The sequence below is a fragment of the Mobula birostris genome, chromosome X (assembly GCF_030028105.1).
Source record: "Mobula birostris isolate sMobBir1 chromosome X, sMobBir1.hap1, whole genome shotgun sequence".
Taxonomy (NCBI): domain Eukaryota; kingdom Metazoa; phylum Chordata; class Chondrichthyes; order Myliobatiformes; family Myliobatidae; genus Mobula; species Mobula birostris.
The window spans coordinates 74,262,076-74,278,899 of NC_092402.1; the positions used below are offsets into that span (position 1 = coordinate 74,262,076).

Consider the following 16,824-nt stretch of genomic DNA (forward strand, 5'->3'; position numbering starts at 1 on the left):
CACTTTGAGAGATTGGTGATTAAACATATCAACTCCTATCTGAGAAGCAACTACAGCTAGGCATTCAATACTATATAATTGTGACCATTTTGGTATCAAGAAAAAAAACTCCCTTCATTGGATAGCGGAACATTCCAAAGCCCCCGTTATCTCTAGTCATAACCCAAACACTGCCGCTACAGAACAACCATTACATTAGCAGTGAAACCTTTCCCAGGGCGTTACATATGTAAATGCCACTGTACGATAGTCATTGAGGCAAAAGGTGTTCAAAAGGAAATAATTAATTCCTTTATGTTTGTCCAAATAGAAACTGGGTTGTATGCACAAGAGTGATTTGAGACTCCAAGTGCCTGAATGTGATTTGATACCAAAATTGTCACAATTATATACAAGAAAAAAAACTATTTTCAAACAGAAAATGCTAAATTTCCAGGTCATATACATCGATGGAGAAATAAGGGACAAAGGTTAGGGGCGGGGCAATCTTAATCTTAAAATTAGATGTATGCTAATTAGGTTTGGTCTTCTCTGTAGTTATTTGGAAGAAAGTACTGCTCTTGGATATCTCTAAGTTAAAGACAGCAGGGATGTTGAGAGTGTGGCATAGTAGAATTGGAATGTTATCAATACACACAGGAAACTTGACAATTTTGTAGATGATGTTGCTGAGTGGCAGCATGCAATGAGCGATAGGAGAGATTCACGGAAATCTGGATCTACCATGTCCAAACGCAAAGAGGTCAACTGGGAGTTTTCAAGATTACCAGCTTTCATTTAGTAAAGTGTAAGGGATGTGGATAGGATAATACCTTTGGATATGGATCAGCCATAATCATTTGTGTCTTAAGTGGATATGATACGGCCTGTAGAATGATATGGATGCTAGTGGAAAGTATACACTTGGCTACATAATAATTAGTCTCATTGTAGACGTTTGGGACATGCTCAATGGAACATACCAGACTGATTTCATGAATGTCCTTAGAATGCAATGCATGTGGTAACTTTTCTTTTGCAGACCAATGCCAGATTGAAGATTATAAATATTAACAGAACTTCTTGATTTATTTTTCAAAGGATGTTTATGAAAATTAATGTTCAAAAAAGATCATGTTCTCAGAAATAAAAGATGACCAGATATTCTTAGATTGTAATCCAATATAAAATAATCACAGATTTATTAACTTACCACGCGCAAAGCCATGTTAACTATCCCTAATCGGGCCCTCTCTCTCCATATACTTACATATCCTGTCCCTTAGAATCCTTCCAGAAATTTACCCACTACTGACTTTAGGCTCATCATTGGCCTATAATTTCCCAGATTATTCTTACAGCCTTTCTTGAACAAACAAACCAAAATTAGCTATCCTCCAGTCCCCTGGCACCTCGCCCATGGCCCATGGCTAAGGACATTTTAAGTATCTCTGTCAGGGTCCCTACAACTTCTGCATTAGTTTCCCACAAGGTCCAAGGGGAAACCTCGTCAGGCCCTGGGGACTTATGCACTCTAATTCGTCTCAAGCCCACCTGCACCTCCTCTTTTGTAGCCCTGATACTGTTCATGGCCTCACTACGCTTGCCTCAGTTCTATAGGCTTTGTGTCTATCTCCTGAATAAATACCGATGCAAAAAATATCACTCAATGTCTCCCCCCATCTCCTTTGGCTCTACGTATAGATAACCATGCTGATCTTCAAGAGGACCCTTGGTCTCATTTTGCTCTAATATACCTCTAGAAGCCCTTGGGATTCTTTTTCACCTTGTCTGCTAGAACAATCTCATGTCATCTTTTAGCCCTCCTGAGTTCCCTCTTAATTGTTCTCTTGCACTTCTACTCCCTCAAGCACCTCATTTGATTCCAACTGCCTATAGTTGATAAGTATCTCCTTCTTTTTCTTTACCAGGGCCTCAACAACCAAGGTTCCCTAAACCTGTTAGCCTTGTCTTTTATTTTAACAGGAACACTGAGATTCTGTATTCTCAGTAATTCATTTTTGAAGACTTCTCATTTACCAAGCGTCCTTTTGCCAGAAAACAACCTACCCCAATCCACACCTGCCAGATCTTTTCTAATGCAATCAACATTTGGCTTTCTCCAATTTAGAATCTCAGCCCAAGAACCAGTCCTATCTTTCTCCATAATTATCTTGAAGCTAGTGGAATTAATGATGATTAGATCTTTGTATCTTTGACAGTAGATAAGTTACCAGGCTTAGGTGAAATGCATCCTGGCCTACTAACAAAAGCAAGAGAGGAAACTGCGAAGGTATGGAGGACAACACATGGCAGACATATCAGAAAGGTAAAAGTCCATTTGGACTAAAAAGGAAAGTAGCAAATTCAACAGGTTTCAATTGAGATGCATTAAATGAGAAACCTTCACTTATCAGAGAGGTTAATAATTGATTTATTAATAAGTTAATTAATTTTCATTAATAGATTTAAACCAATCAGTAAGAAAAGCTAGAGGGTGGTGAATCTGTGAAATTCATTGCCACAGATAGCTGTGGAGGCCAAGTCATTGGGTATATTTAAAGTGGAGGATGATAGGTTCTTGATTAGAAAGGGTGTCAAAGGGTACAGGGAGAATGGAATAATAAATCAGCCATGATTAAATGGTGGAGCAGATTTGATGGGCTAAATAGCCTAATTCTGCTCCAATGTCTTATGATCAAAAACTGATGGAAAGAAAATAAGATCTTTTTTTCACCTGGCTGATGGGTATCTAGAGCTTACTGCCTGCAAACAGTCAGAAGAGAACGAAAGGCCCTCATTATTATTAAAAGAGTAAGAGTAGATGCTTGACTTGCTGCTATTACAAGACTTGGAAAAAGGCATTGGAGTAAATGTATCACAGAAGTCTGATTAATGGCAGAAACATAAGGAATGTTTTAAACAGAGGAAGGATGAGGGAAGCCTGTGAAAAAGCTAGAAAATAAAACCAGGTGTAGAATTAAAACAGATCTGAGCTATAAAGCTAAATTACAAAATTCCAGTAATTATCTGAAATTCCAGATAATATTGGAGATTCCAAAATTAGGGAGGTAGTTGACTGAAGTGAACAAGAAGTGGTGGATATTTAAATAGTTTATAACACTCAGCAGAAATATAACCCAATTAGAAAAAAAAACCCCAGGAGTAAGGTAAAGCATCCATGTTAACCGAAGGTGAAGGAATATTTTAAATCAAAGACTACAGCATACAAGTGGCTAAGGAGAAATGGGAGATGACGACTGGTGTAGATCAGCAATGATCACATTGAATAGCAGAACAGGCTTGAGGGGCTGAGTGGCCTACTCCTGGCTCCCCTTTTCATATGATCTTAGTCTTCAAAGAAAAGGCCGTAGATGGCTGAGTAGATAGATAAGCTACTTGGAATTAGTGATCATCTTTCTACTAACAATCCTAGGAATTTTATCAGCATTGGCACTGCAGCATATACCCTGCTCATCTTAGTACGTGGAAATTAAATCCACAAAGATAAAAAAGATCAAGTAAAGGAAAGCCAATTTGGAAGTTTTGAAACTGATCTTGTATCCTGTGAGAAAAATAAAAGTAAACGGCCCCTCGACTTAACAAGGCAGTTAATTGTTAATTAAAGAAACTGCTTGGGCCTTAACTGATAAACAAACAATAATTTTTCTAATTAAAAATAACATTAGCTATGCAATAAATTTTGTATAGAACAATGGAAAAATCATCCCTGAGGCATAATATGCAAATTAATTCTGAATTCAGTCTGTAGCCTCGGGCAGAAACATACAAATAAAAATATACACAATGGAAATAAACAATCCATTTCCATTATCGCAAGAAATATATCACTATTGTACTGTATAGAAAACAAGCAGATGATGGAAGAAGATGAGTACACAAAATCTATTTCAATAAATGGAAATGCCAGCACTAGAAAGTATTTTATAGAAGTTCATATCCCAAACCAGGATTTAGGAAAACTGATAAGGTACACATTAAATGAAATTTTCAATGTCACAGCTGAAGAGAAACCTGGTGAAGACTATTTATTATTCTAATGTCATATAGTTCAAATACTATGGCACAAACAGATTAAATTTCCTTTCCCTGAAATAGGATTATCTAAAATATGTATTAAAAGCCAATGTACCTCGATAAGTTGTGATAAGTTTAAAGACCTTATATCATTCTTGATGTTTATAATTTTGCAAAGAATGTGAATGTTGACAGACACCTAGAATTTATAGCACTTCCACAGGAACGATGAACAGTCAAATTATTTTCTTCTAGACAAGAAATTCACCTCTGTGGATATATTCTATTTATGAGAATAATGCTATTGATATAAGAACAAACAGATTTTTTTATTACCAACACTCTTTTCTCAACCTTGTTATATTTAAAATCTCTATTAGTTTCTCTCACCTGGGATCACAGAGGAACTTCGTCTTCTCTCCATCTTCTCTCCATATTAGCCACTCGCGAAAAGATGGATGAACAAACATCCGTGTCATATCCCTCCGTTTTATCAGAAACATAGAAAGGTTGTCCATTCTCTGTTGAAAGTCTTCCCATTCAAGGCTACCATTAATATTCCCTGCATTGATTGCCTGGTAGAGCTGGTCATCTGTCATTGGATGCAAGGATGCCACAGCTACGTTCAGAAGTGGTAGCACGCGTTCGAATGAGGACTGTGTAGGGAACTTCATGTTACACTGCAAGAGATAGACTTCAGCAAGAGAAACAGGTACTACTTTATAGCTTGAGCTCTTAAGCACCAAGTATCCTTTCTCAATCAAGTCAAAAGTCAGTTTTAAGTAGAGGTATGATCCTTGGCTCAAAGCTTTGAGATGAGTACTGAGTTTACCAAACGTTGCATTGTCCATTTTGCCATTGAGGGAGATGTTATTCTGGATTTCAGGGCTGCTGTGGATTCGGTGAAGAATATAAGCCTGTAAATCCTGATCTATTGCCTCATTTACATCCAGTTTGTCCAGATATATCTTATGGAATGGAAGAAGTTTGGCCACTTCCTGTGAAAACAATCATTTTGGGGACTGAAGTTAGATGGGAATGTTCCCTTGGAAGTCATACAACACTAAGAAATTTACTGTACTCATTGGCCTATGTTGACACTCAGTACTTTAAGCATTGCTTAAAATTCTCATTCTTTTTTTTAGTTTATTTATTAAGAGATACAGCATGGTAACAGGCCCTTCCAGCCAAACAAATCTGCACCATCCAATTACACCTATGTGACCAATTAACCTAATAACCTGTATGTCTTTAGAATATGGGAGGAAACTGGAGCACCCGTAGGAAACACACACAGTCCTGGGGAGAATATACAAACTCCTTATAGATAGTGGTGGAATTGAACCCAGGTCACTTGTGTTATGCTAATTATTATACTATTGCGCCACCCCAATCTTGTTTCTCGATCTGTCCACAGCCTTGCTGTACTATCTGTAAAATATCCTCCAGCCCCACAACCCACAGATATCTGCATTCTTCTACATCCGACCTCAGCTAATCCTAATTTTAATCACCACACAGCATCCAAAGCAAACTACAGCAGATGCTAGAAACCGTAAATGAAAGCAGAAAATACCAGAAGCACTGAGCAAATAAGGCAGCATCTACAGAAAAAAATCAGTTTACTGACCTCTTAACAAAATACTTTGATCAAAACTCACTGAAAGATTAATTATGTTTATTTCTGTACAGATGTTGCCTGAGCATTTCCAACACATTGCATTTTTAATTTTAATCCTCCACTGGTAACCTTCACCTGTTAAAGCTTAAGATTCAGAATTCCTTCACTAAAATGTTCCATCCTACTATCTTCAAGATGCCTCACAAGGCATATTCTGTTGACCTATTGTTTCATCTTAGCCCCAATACCTAGTGTTATGGCTCAGTGATAATATTGCTATTTAGTACCTTGAGATGATTCACAACATTAATAGTATGTTTATAGATTCAGAATATTACTATTATAGCTAAACATCCTGTCAAAGACTAGGCAGGTAAACAAATGGTAAATGGAGTTTAATTCTGAGAGATGTCAAGGAAATATTTGAGGATGACATACAAGACAATAAATACACACTCAATAAGAACTGTACAGCAAAGAGTACCACTCACAGATCCATGGAGGTGGCAGGAAACTGTTAAGATAAACAAGATTTCTGTTTTTGTTGATTGAAACAACGAATAGCACAACTGATAGGACTGCTGCTTCACAGCCCCAGTGATGCAGATTCAACCCTAACCTGCATTTCTGTCTGTGTAGAATTTACACATTCTCACTCTGTGTGAATTTCTTGTCCACATTCAGTTCTGTGCAAAAGCCTTAGGCGCGCGCGCACACACACACACACACAGCTCAGCTTAAAACTTTTGCACCTTACTGTAATTTTATGTATTGCACTGTACTACTGCCACAAAAAAAATCAAATTTCATGACATCTGTGAGTGATGATAAACAATGATATGGGTCTCTATTGTGGACTGAGAGTGGGAAGGGGGCAGGGAGAGAGGAATCATGTTTGGGAAAGGGGGAAGGGAGAGGAGAGGGAGTGGGAAGCACCACAGAGACATTCTGTAATGATCAATAAACCAATTGTTTGGAATCAAATGACGTTGCCTGTTATCTCAGGGCTGGGTGTGTCTGCACCCGCACCACCTCCTGCCTCTGCCGCCTGTCCCACACCCCTCCCAAAGCACTCCACTCTCACCATTCCCGACATCCTTTGCTCCTGCCAGATTTACAACTTGCTCTCCGCTCCACATTGACAAATACAGTACTGTGCAAAAGTTGTAGGCAGCCGAGCAATATATGTATATATATCCCAAAGACTTTTGCACAGTACTGCATCTCCTACATCCCAAAGGCATCCAGGTTTGTAGATTCACTGAAAACAGGAAATTTCTCCAAATGTAGTCAAGTGGAGGAATCTATGGAGGGGAGAGTGAATGGAGATGTGGTGAGAATAAAAGGGGATTAGAAGAAATGGGTGCTTGGCTGTTGATGGGCTGAAGGGCCAGTTTCTGGTCTGCATGACTTTATGAGCGGATATATAAAACAATGGTTCGGTCACAGATCACCAAGAAATTAGAAAAATGTGATAGTACTGGAACATATCCAGTGAAGATCTAAAACATTTAAACACATTTTAACCTGCTCTCTCTTTTCAGCCTTTCATAGCTTGATGCATTCTTTTGTTTGCTTTCTTTCTCTCCAATCTCTCATTAATCTATCAACCAGACTTTGCAATTGATAGTGTCACCCGATTAAAGATATTCTCTTTGCCCTTTCTATCCCTCCTCCAAATTAAAACTAATTTGCTTTCTCACTTTTCCAGTTCAGATTTCCATAATTTTCTGTTTATATTTCAGCATCTGTATGTTTTCTATAATTATGCTGCCAGGATTGCCGATTGTTATGAGAACCGACTAGCTGGACTGATATTGTTTGTACAAAGGTGATCACTAGATTTATGAAGGTATAACATTTTGAAAAGTCTATGCAGAATCCACTTTTTTCCTTAGTACAGAGTAAAAAAACAAGGGGCTGCAGGTTTAAGTTTTTTTTATTAAGTGCAATCATGAACAATAGCCAGATCAGAAATGCTGATCAAGTCAACTAGTTCCCAAAGAGAACTCTGATAGGCCAATCAGATGGTTCACTGCTGCTCAGCAATAGAACACAAAAAGAAGTCATATGCATAATTAAGAAACATTAAAAAATAGTAGAAATACTGGAGTCATGATGATCATGATGAAGTCTGCTGGAGAGAGACGTTTATACACATGCTGTCCTCCATAATTCAAAGAGATTGAAGGATAAGGTTGCAGGGTGACAAAACGTGGCAGGAGCACTTGGAACTAAAAACTAATCCCTACCGGGAGAAAACAGCACCTGTTCTTTCCGCACTGTTCTCCAGCAGTTTAAGGACTAAGTCCAGCCAGAACATAACTCACAAGTGCTCTTGAAAGTCAGGTATTAACCCTACCTACCAACAGCCAAGCATTGCCATCCTGGTCCCCTTTATGATAGCTTATGAAGAAGTATGTCACTTCCCTCCCAGAGATGATAGGTGTTTGTGCACTTGGCTCTTGAAGTTTGTGTAGAAGAATTAGAAGCGAATCATGGAAAATGCTTTCGACCCAAGAGTGTTGGTGATTTGGAGCTCATGGTGAAGGTACAAACCCAAACTGCATCTAATAAGTCCTTGGACTCACATTTTGAAGGAATACAGACCAATACTGGGAAATATGACTTGTGTAAGTGGCCATTCTTTGGCTGGCATAGACAAGATGGGTCAAAATGGCCTTGTTCTGCTTTTTAAATTTCTATGATTTTAACTGTGGTTCAAAACACCAAGATCCAATGCTTTTTTGACTGCATTTTTGCTAATTTTACCCGTTTTCACTATTCTCATGATGGTTATCTTTCATTGTGTGTTCAAAATTCCACAAGCACAAGAAAACTCTTTCATATTTTAACCAAGTAATCATTCCTTTGCTGCAAGAGCAGAGGGCATGCACGAACATAAGTGCCATCAGAAGTCTGCACGTAGACACTTTGAATGAGAGTATGGCTGGTTTTACTCTCTTTTGGAACATAAAACAGGTATAGGCCCTTTGGCCTACAATGTTGTGCTAACCCAATTAAATTAGTAATCGAACAGCTAACTAAACTATTTTCTTCTGCCTGCATAATGTCCATATGTTTCCATTTTCTTCACATTCATGAGCCTATCTAAACGTCTCTCAAAAGTCTCTCATGTTTCTGCCTCTACCACCATTCCAGGCACCCACCACTCTCTGTGTAAAAATAACTTGCCTCTCACATCTCCTTTGAAATTGCCCCCTTTCACCTTAAATGCATGCCCTCTGGTATTAGACATTTCAACCCTTGAAAAAAGATACCGTCTACTCTACTTATAATCTTATGAACCTCTATCAGATCTCCCCTCAGCATCTCCTGCTCCAGAGAAAACAACCCAAGTTTGTCCAACTTCTCATCATAGCACATACAGGCAGCATCCTGGTAAACCTTTTCTGCACTCTCTTCAAAGCCTCAACATCCTTCCTATAATAGGGTGACCAGAATTGTGTGCAATACTCCAGATATGGCCTAACTAGAGTTTTATAAAGCTGCAACATAACCTCCTGACTTCTGAACTCAGTGCCTCAACTAATAAAGACAAGCATGCCATATACCTTCTTGACCACCTTATTGATCTGTGCAGCCACTTTTAAATGAGAGCAAATAAAAGGCTGAGTCATCTGCTTCTACTCTTAACTTGTATGTTTTTATGTACTGCTAATTAAATATACCTTCAGAGTTGTGCGAACTGTCACTATCAACTTCAGCCATGATGGGAACTTTCCAATCATTTTAGTGAGAAATGATACAATCGTGTCCCCATAATCTGGTTTGTGGAACTCTGCTTCATTCAGCCCATCAATTAAGACAATGTAATCTTCATCGGCAATTTTTCGTTCTGAAAAGAAAAAACAAAATCTGTAACGTCATATCAATCTTCAAGTATAAAATAGTTTTGAAATTCCAGATATATGCTTTTGTCTTGCAAAAATAATTTAGAAATGACATTTTGTTCACCATAGAACATAGAAATTTACAGCACATTACAGGCCCTTCGGATCACAATGTTGTGCCGACCATGTAACCTACTCTAGAGACTGCCTAGAACTTCCCTACTGCATAGCCCTCTGTTTTTCTAAGTTCCATGTACCTATCTAAGAGGCTCTTAAAAGACCCTATTGTATCCGTTTCCACCACCACTGCCGGTAGCGCATTCCACGCACCCACCACTCTCTGTGTGAAAAATTTACCCCTGATATCCCTTTGGTACCTATTCCCAAGCACTTTAAAATTATGCCCCCTTCTGTTAGCCATTTCAGCCCTGGGAAAAAGCTTCTGGCTATCCACACAATCAATGCTTCTCGTCATCTTATACACCTCTATCAGGTCACCTCTCATCCTCTGTCGCCCCAAGGAGAAAAGGCCAAGTACACTCAACCTATTCTGATATCCGGGCAGCATCCTTGTAAATCTCCTGTGCACTCTCCCCATAGTATCCACATCCTTCTTGTAATGAGGTAACCAGAACTGAACACAGTACTCCAAGTGGGGTCTGACCAAGGTCTTATATAGCTGTAACATTACCTCACAGCTCTTGAACTCAATCCCATGGTTGATGAAGGCCATCACACCATACACCTTCTTAACAACACTGTCAACCTGCACAGCAGCTTGAGTGTCCTATCGACATGCCCCAAGATCTCTCAGATCTTCCACACTGCCAAGAGTCTTACCATATTCTGTCTTCAAATTGGACCTACTAAATGGGAAGAGCTTAGGAGGATTAATGGCGCCTAACGGTGACTCCTTAGACTGCATCTTCGAAAACAGCTCTATTTCCATCTTTAATATCTCTATTTTTCCCTTCCAGGGTTCTTTTGAAGGCCCTGACCTGGAGTTACACACTGACTATGGTTCTTTGCGGGAATGGGACCCGCTCTCGGGGTTTCACTAATGGCCGTTGTTCGGCATGCCAAGAGCTTGACCTAAGAGCTTCACTCCTTCGGAGGACCAAGATTTCATGGCCCTGGAGACTGGGGGATCGGAGGTTGGTGCCTCTGCATGAGGTTGGTGTGTCGTTGGAGCTGGAAGATCTCTGGCTGTATGCGTAGAGACCCGAGATCTTTGGGCACAGAGCTCTAAAAAAGCGACACAATGGACTTTTAACATCATAAACCAGCGAGGTGTTTATGTCTCCCCTCTAGCTGGGAAACACAGACACCTCTTTCTCTCTTATTAGGGAGAGAGAGAGCCTGTGGTATGTTAAATACCGGGTGAATGAGTAATCTTTGGGGTAACTGCAAGTCTGTGTTTTTGCTGTTGCTTTGTTCACGCTTGAGTGCTCGGTGGTGGGTGCCGATGGTTTATTTTTGCCGGTGGGGGGAGGGGGGTTCTAACATTTAACTGTCATTCATTCTTTGGGGGCACTCCTCTGGTTGGGATATATTTCAGGATGTATATTGTATACATTTTTCTGACATTAAATGTACCTGTGAAACCTTTGAAACCAAAATGATCCACTTCACATTTATTTGGGTTGACTCTATCTGCCACATTTCAGCCCAGTTCTGCATCCTATCAATGTCCTGCTGTAACCTCTGACAGCCCTCCACACTATCCACAACACCCCCAACCTTTGTGTCACCAGCAAATTTACTAACCCATCCCTCCACTTCCTCATCCAGGTCATTTACAAAACTCACAAAGAGTAGGGGTCCCAGAACAGATCCCTGCGGAACACCACTGGTCACTGGCCTCCATGCAGAATATGACTCGTCTACAACCATTCTTTGCCTTCTGTGGGCAAGCCAGTTCTGGATCCACAAAGCAAGATCTTCTTGGATCTCATGTCTCCTTACTTTCTGAAGGAGCCTTGCATGGGGAACCTTATCAAATGCCTTACTGAAATCCATCTACACTATATCCACTGCTCTACCTTCATCAATGTGTTTTGTTACATCCTCAAAGAATTCAATCAGGCTCGTAAGGCACGACCTGCCCTTGACAAAGCGATGCTGACTATAGGCTAATTTATACTTGTGCTTCAACTCGATGCCATAGGTACGGCATCGCCGTGAAGCCTACGCAGAGCCTACGCAGATCCCTACGCCGTAGCCTGACGTGCACCTCTCCCAAAATGTAACTACGCGTCGCAGCAACGCAGACCACAACAACTGTGATTGGTCCGCCTGGTAGCATCGCATTTCCTCCTACGCTGCAATAGCTTCCCATTGGGCAACTGAATGGCAGGGAAGGAACTCTGGCTGCAATGCTTTCCATAAAGCTTTACAGACCTCCAAAATTATGGAGGACACATTTCGTTTTTATGAAAAAAGACGCTAGCTTTAAACTTGTTTACCCCGAGAAAGACTACCATGACCATGAAGCCTTGCGCAGGCAGGTGTGTGCGCATGCACGACTTGTGCGAATTGCAGAGCGGCGCAGACACACCAACGCACAAGTATAAATGCTTACAACGTGCGTAGGTCACGTGCGTAGGTTACGGCGTCGAATTGACACACAAATATATATCAGCCTCATCCCTATTTAGATTATGTCTCTCCAAATGCACATAAACCCTGCCTCTCAGGACCTTCTCCAACAACTTGCCCACCACTGAAGTTAGTCTCACTGGTCTATAATTTCCTGTGTTATCTCTACTTCCTTTCTTGAACAAGGGAATAACATTTGCAACCCTCCAATCCTCCGGTACTTGGGTAATTACACTCTACAGAAAGCAGGTAATTAATTAAATCCACCAAGAAAGAAGGGATTATTTTGCAATGCATTTCATTTCATTTCTATTCAGAAGAATGTCTATTGTTACTGATTTGAGCAATCTGTTGATGCTGAGGCCAAAAAATATTGGAACAGCACAGTGGGGTGTCTCAGAGTACCACCAACTCAGGCTTCATCCTGACCTTTGGCGTGTCTGAGTACATGTTCTCTGCGTGGCTTTCCTCTAAATGCTCCAATTTCTTTCCACATATCAAAGATATGTAGTTAGTAGGTTAAACAGCAACAGTAAATTGCCCCTCTTGTGTAGATCTGGGGAATTTGATGTGATGTAGGGAGAACAAATGGAATAGTGTGAATAGGCGCTGACTTGATGGCCGAAGGGCACATTTCTTGTTGTATGTCTATACTACTCTACGATTGTGAATGATCTTCCATCGCCCTGAGATCACTGGTCATCTCCACTCTGGGTTACTCTGCATATTTCCTCAAAGGCCATGCCATGGTCTACAGCTGAAAGCATAGCTTCTGGTGTGTTGACATAATCCAAAATCCTATCGGCAACTCCTTGTATGTGCCTGCCTGCATTTACACAATAGTTTTAACAACTAATAGCACAGTTCACCACTGGCAAACTCACTGGCCATCAATGTTATGAACTTTTGTGAATGTCACAGACACTCAAATATCACTTGGGACTTAAAAACTGATTTCTTTTAAAGAAATGTACAACTTCAAGTACATATGCACACATATTAAAAATATTTAATCTAATTGAATTAAATCAAATTAAAAGCTTTATGTATCTTTGGTCCAGCAGTCAATTTCTGCTATACATTCCAAGGGCCCCCACTGTATGTGCACCAGATTAACTTGCTTTGAGTACAATGGCAGAATTTCCAACCCGAAAGACAGGTATCTGTGTAAGTTTATATCACTCTGTGAGAATCCAATATGGCAGTACCCATGTCCCATGTTCAGTACTTTGCTTAAGCCTTTTCTCAGGAACAACCAGGTCACAGTTCTTTCTGCTAACAGATTTGTAAACCTTTGCAGAAGTTGACTCCAGTACTTCAGTTCAATAGACCATCACACAGTTATTAGACACTTCATAGTTACTAACATGATGCTTGAGAATTATCACAATAAATGAACTTTCTTGTGCCACAATGAACATTAACAACTATTATGCATGTATAATACTGTTTGGGATCTTAGATGCCCGAACATATATAAATACCTAAAGCACAATGTAAAGAAACTCAAATGTCGCTCAAGATTGAGCAAGTCTCAAACCAATCATCTTCCATTTTATAAAAAGCAAGCCAGCTATTATAAAAGCAAACTAACTATTGTAATTCTTTCAACAGACTTAGACAGTTTTCAAATATTTTGCTACTGGCCATATTTGGAGTGTAAAATGACATTTAATGGCAGAATGCAATCACTGTTATTCATCATGACTGGGGAAAATGTATTAAAGAAGACAGAATTTAATTGAACACCTTACTAAAAGTAAGATTTTATAAATTAAAGATTTGACCTGTCAACTATGGCAATACCAATATAAAGGGGTAGAGCATATTTTCCATTTCTACAGACGTTAATGTTACATTTTCACTTGAGCAGAAGTTTGAGGCAAACTGCTGTTATACCAACACTGAGCCCGACTGCGTAACATTAACATGTTATTCCTGTCTGCTAAAGTGACACTTCATGAGTCATCCTGCTGGCTGAATGAGATTGTGTGTGAGTAAATTGTGAAAAATTGTAAATCGGATGAAATCAACCAGAATGAAAAGACATTACACATTTTAATTCAGTCAAGCACCAGCAGTAGGAACAAAATTTGAGCCCAAAGAGCTAGATTCAGACTCTTGTCCCAGGAAAACTGATCTGCACAAATTCCTAAGTACCTTGTTATTTCTATATCTATATATGCTTCCAAATTGAATACCAACTCAGGTGGCATAACAAACTACACAGCTTCATCATAGCTTCCCAGAAAGTACAAGAAACGGTTCTGTTTACATCCAATTTACTTTTCCATTCACAGTAAAGCATTTGACAACAGTTGCTTGTGAAAAATAGTTAAAATAAATTATTGCAAACTGAGTTTCTGCCCTGCCCCCCCACTACTCCCACCCCAACTACTCTGCAGTATTCCACAAAACCGTGCCAGAGAACTGCTTGACACATAATTCATTGAGCACTTTCAAAACTTGACCTACCTTTACGCAAATTGTCAAGGGGTTCCAGGACTCCTCTTCTAAATGATGCGATAGGATCTTGAACACAGGAACGCAAGCTGAGCATACTCTGTAAGTGTGGTTCTCGCAGTAGCTGCTCCCTATAGGCAACAAGTTGGGGTGATCGGCAAAGGAGAGCTGCCACGTTGTGTACAAACTCTGGAACTAGGCAGGTGTAGGCATTGTCTGCTTGGCAGTAATGGTAGGCCACCACCTAGAAAGAGAAGCTCAATAAGCAGGTTTCAAACTTTCAGTCAGTTCCTCAGTTGACCAAAAAATCATTGAAATGGCCTAAGTCTGAAATAAATGCCAATTTTTATTTCCAATTTGACCTTAAACTTTATACTTGAAAAAATTCATTCTGGAACAAAAAGCTGCATGGCAGGAAATAATTTACTCTTGATTTTCATGGGATCTGGCAGTGCATCCATCGTGAAACCATACAAATATAGTATATAACCAATACACTTTTGTCATAAGATTTCAACATTTCTTCTGAAAATGCAATTCATTTATTTGCTTTGCTGTGCTTCCAAAATGCTCGCATACATTGATGAAATAAAGCACTACAATTTTAAAACTGACTGCTGGTTAACTGAATATAAGATTTAAAGTTTTCTTCCCACATTGCAAAAGCTCATACAGTCTTACTAAACTTTTTGGTTTAATTTCAAGCACCAAATGAAAAATAATAGTTCATGCTAATCATGCTGTGGCAGAGGAGCACTGTAACGTTCTGATATTGCAACTTGTCAGTTCTGATCTAAGTGAATTGTTGAGAAATATGGGAAGTATTGTTCTGTGGATGACATTTACTGTGAATGGGCCCTACAAGCATTGTACTAAAGACTACAGCACAGCAGGCAGTAACACCACCTATAGTCACCCAGTAAATCACCACTCATGCCTCTACAAGATTCAAGCACTGATTCAATAGGTGAGAGAATATTGAGATTAATTTATCAGTAGCCCCATATGTTTCTGATACAAAGGTGAACTATCTGTGTATGTTTGTGTACAAGAAAGCATGAATGATTGTTGGCATTTAAACAATATGAAAATCAGGAGTGACATTAGGAAACAAGAAATACACATTTTATGGTAACTCATTTTCTGACTAATGTGTCATTTCAGGCATTGTGCTAATCATAAATTTCAGAATCACGATCATCATATGCAGGAAATCACCATTCAGCCAATTGAGATTATACTCAAGTCTGCGCAACCTCTTCATTGCATATTTTGCATATTTCCATTTCACCCACTCTTTCCCTATAGCCCAAGAAATTATATTCCATCAAGTGGCTATCCAGTTCCCTTCTCAAAAGCAAGAAATAAAATTGCTGGATGCCAAGGGATAGTTGACATTTTGAGCTCAGACTCTCCTTCAGGACTGACAGTACAAAGGGGAGATAGCCAGCGTTGAGGTGAAAGGGAAGGACGAAACCCGATCAACTACACCTGCCATTCTTACAGGAAGCATGTTTCATATATGATGACCACTCCATATAACAAACAAGAGAAAACCTGCAGATGCTGGAAATTGAAGCAACACACAAAAATGCTGGAGGAACTCAGCAGGCCAGGCAGCATCTATGGAAAAGAGAACAGTTCACATTTCAGGCCGAAACCCTTCAGCAGGACTGGAGGAAAAAAGATGAGGAAACAGAGAAACATAGAAAATCTACAGCACAATACAGGCTCTTCGGCCCACAATGCTGTGCCGAACATGTACTTACTTTAGAAGTTACCTAGGGTTACCCATAGCCCTCTATTCTTCTGAGCTCCGTGTATCTATCCAGGTGCCTCTTAAAAGACCCTGTCGTATCTGCCTCATCCAACATTGCCGGCAGCCCATTCCACGCACTCACCACTCTCTGCATAGAAACTTACCCCTGACATCTCCTCTGTACCTACTTCCAAGCACCTTCAAACTATGCCCTCTCGTGCTAGCCATTTCAGCCCTGGGAAAGAGCCGTTGACTATCCACATGATCAATGCCTCTTATCATCTTATACACCTCTATCAGGTCACCTCTCATCTTCCATTGCTCCAAGGAAAAAAGGCGAAGGAGTGGATTTAAAAGGTGGGGGGGGGGAGGGAGAGAGAAAAACAAGGTGATCGGTGAAACCAGGAGGGTGAAGTAAAGAGCTGGGAAATTGATTGATGAAAGAGATACAGGGCTGGAGAAGGGGGAATCTTATAAGAGAGGATGGAAGGCCATGGAAGAAAGAAAAGGGG

At 39.9% G+C, this 16,824-nt stretch overlaps 1 protein-coding gene across 5 annotated transcripts in view; it reads right to left on the minus strand.

Moving 5' to 3' along the window:
- The window catches only part of LOC140191404 (protein TANC2-like), a 745,351-nt gene that overhangs the window by 121,278 nt on the left and 607,249 nt on the right, over window positions 1–16,824 (minus strand). For all 5 annotated transcript variants that reach the window (XM_072248798.1, XM_072248801.1, XM_072248797.1 and 2 more), the window contains 3 exons: window positions 14,566–14,797; window positions 9,331–9,497; window positions 4,408–5,015 (listed from right to left, as the gene is read on the minus strand). In XM_072248798.1, the coding sequence (XP_072104899.1) occupies window positions 4,408–5,015; window positions 9,331–9,497; window positions 14,566–14,797 (1,007 nt within the window). The remainder of the gene's footprint in view (window positions 1–4,407; window positions 5,016–9,330; window positions 9,498–14,565; window positions 14,798–16,824) is intronic.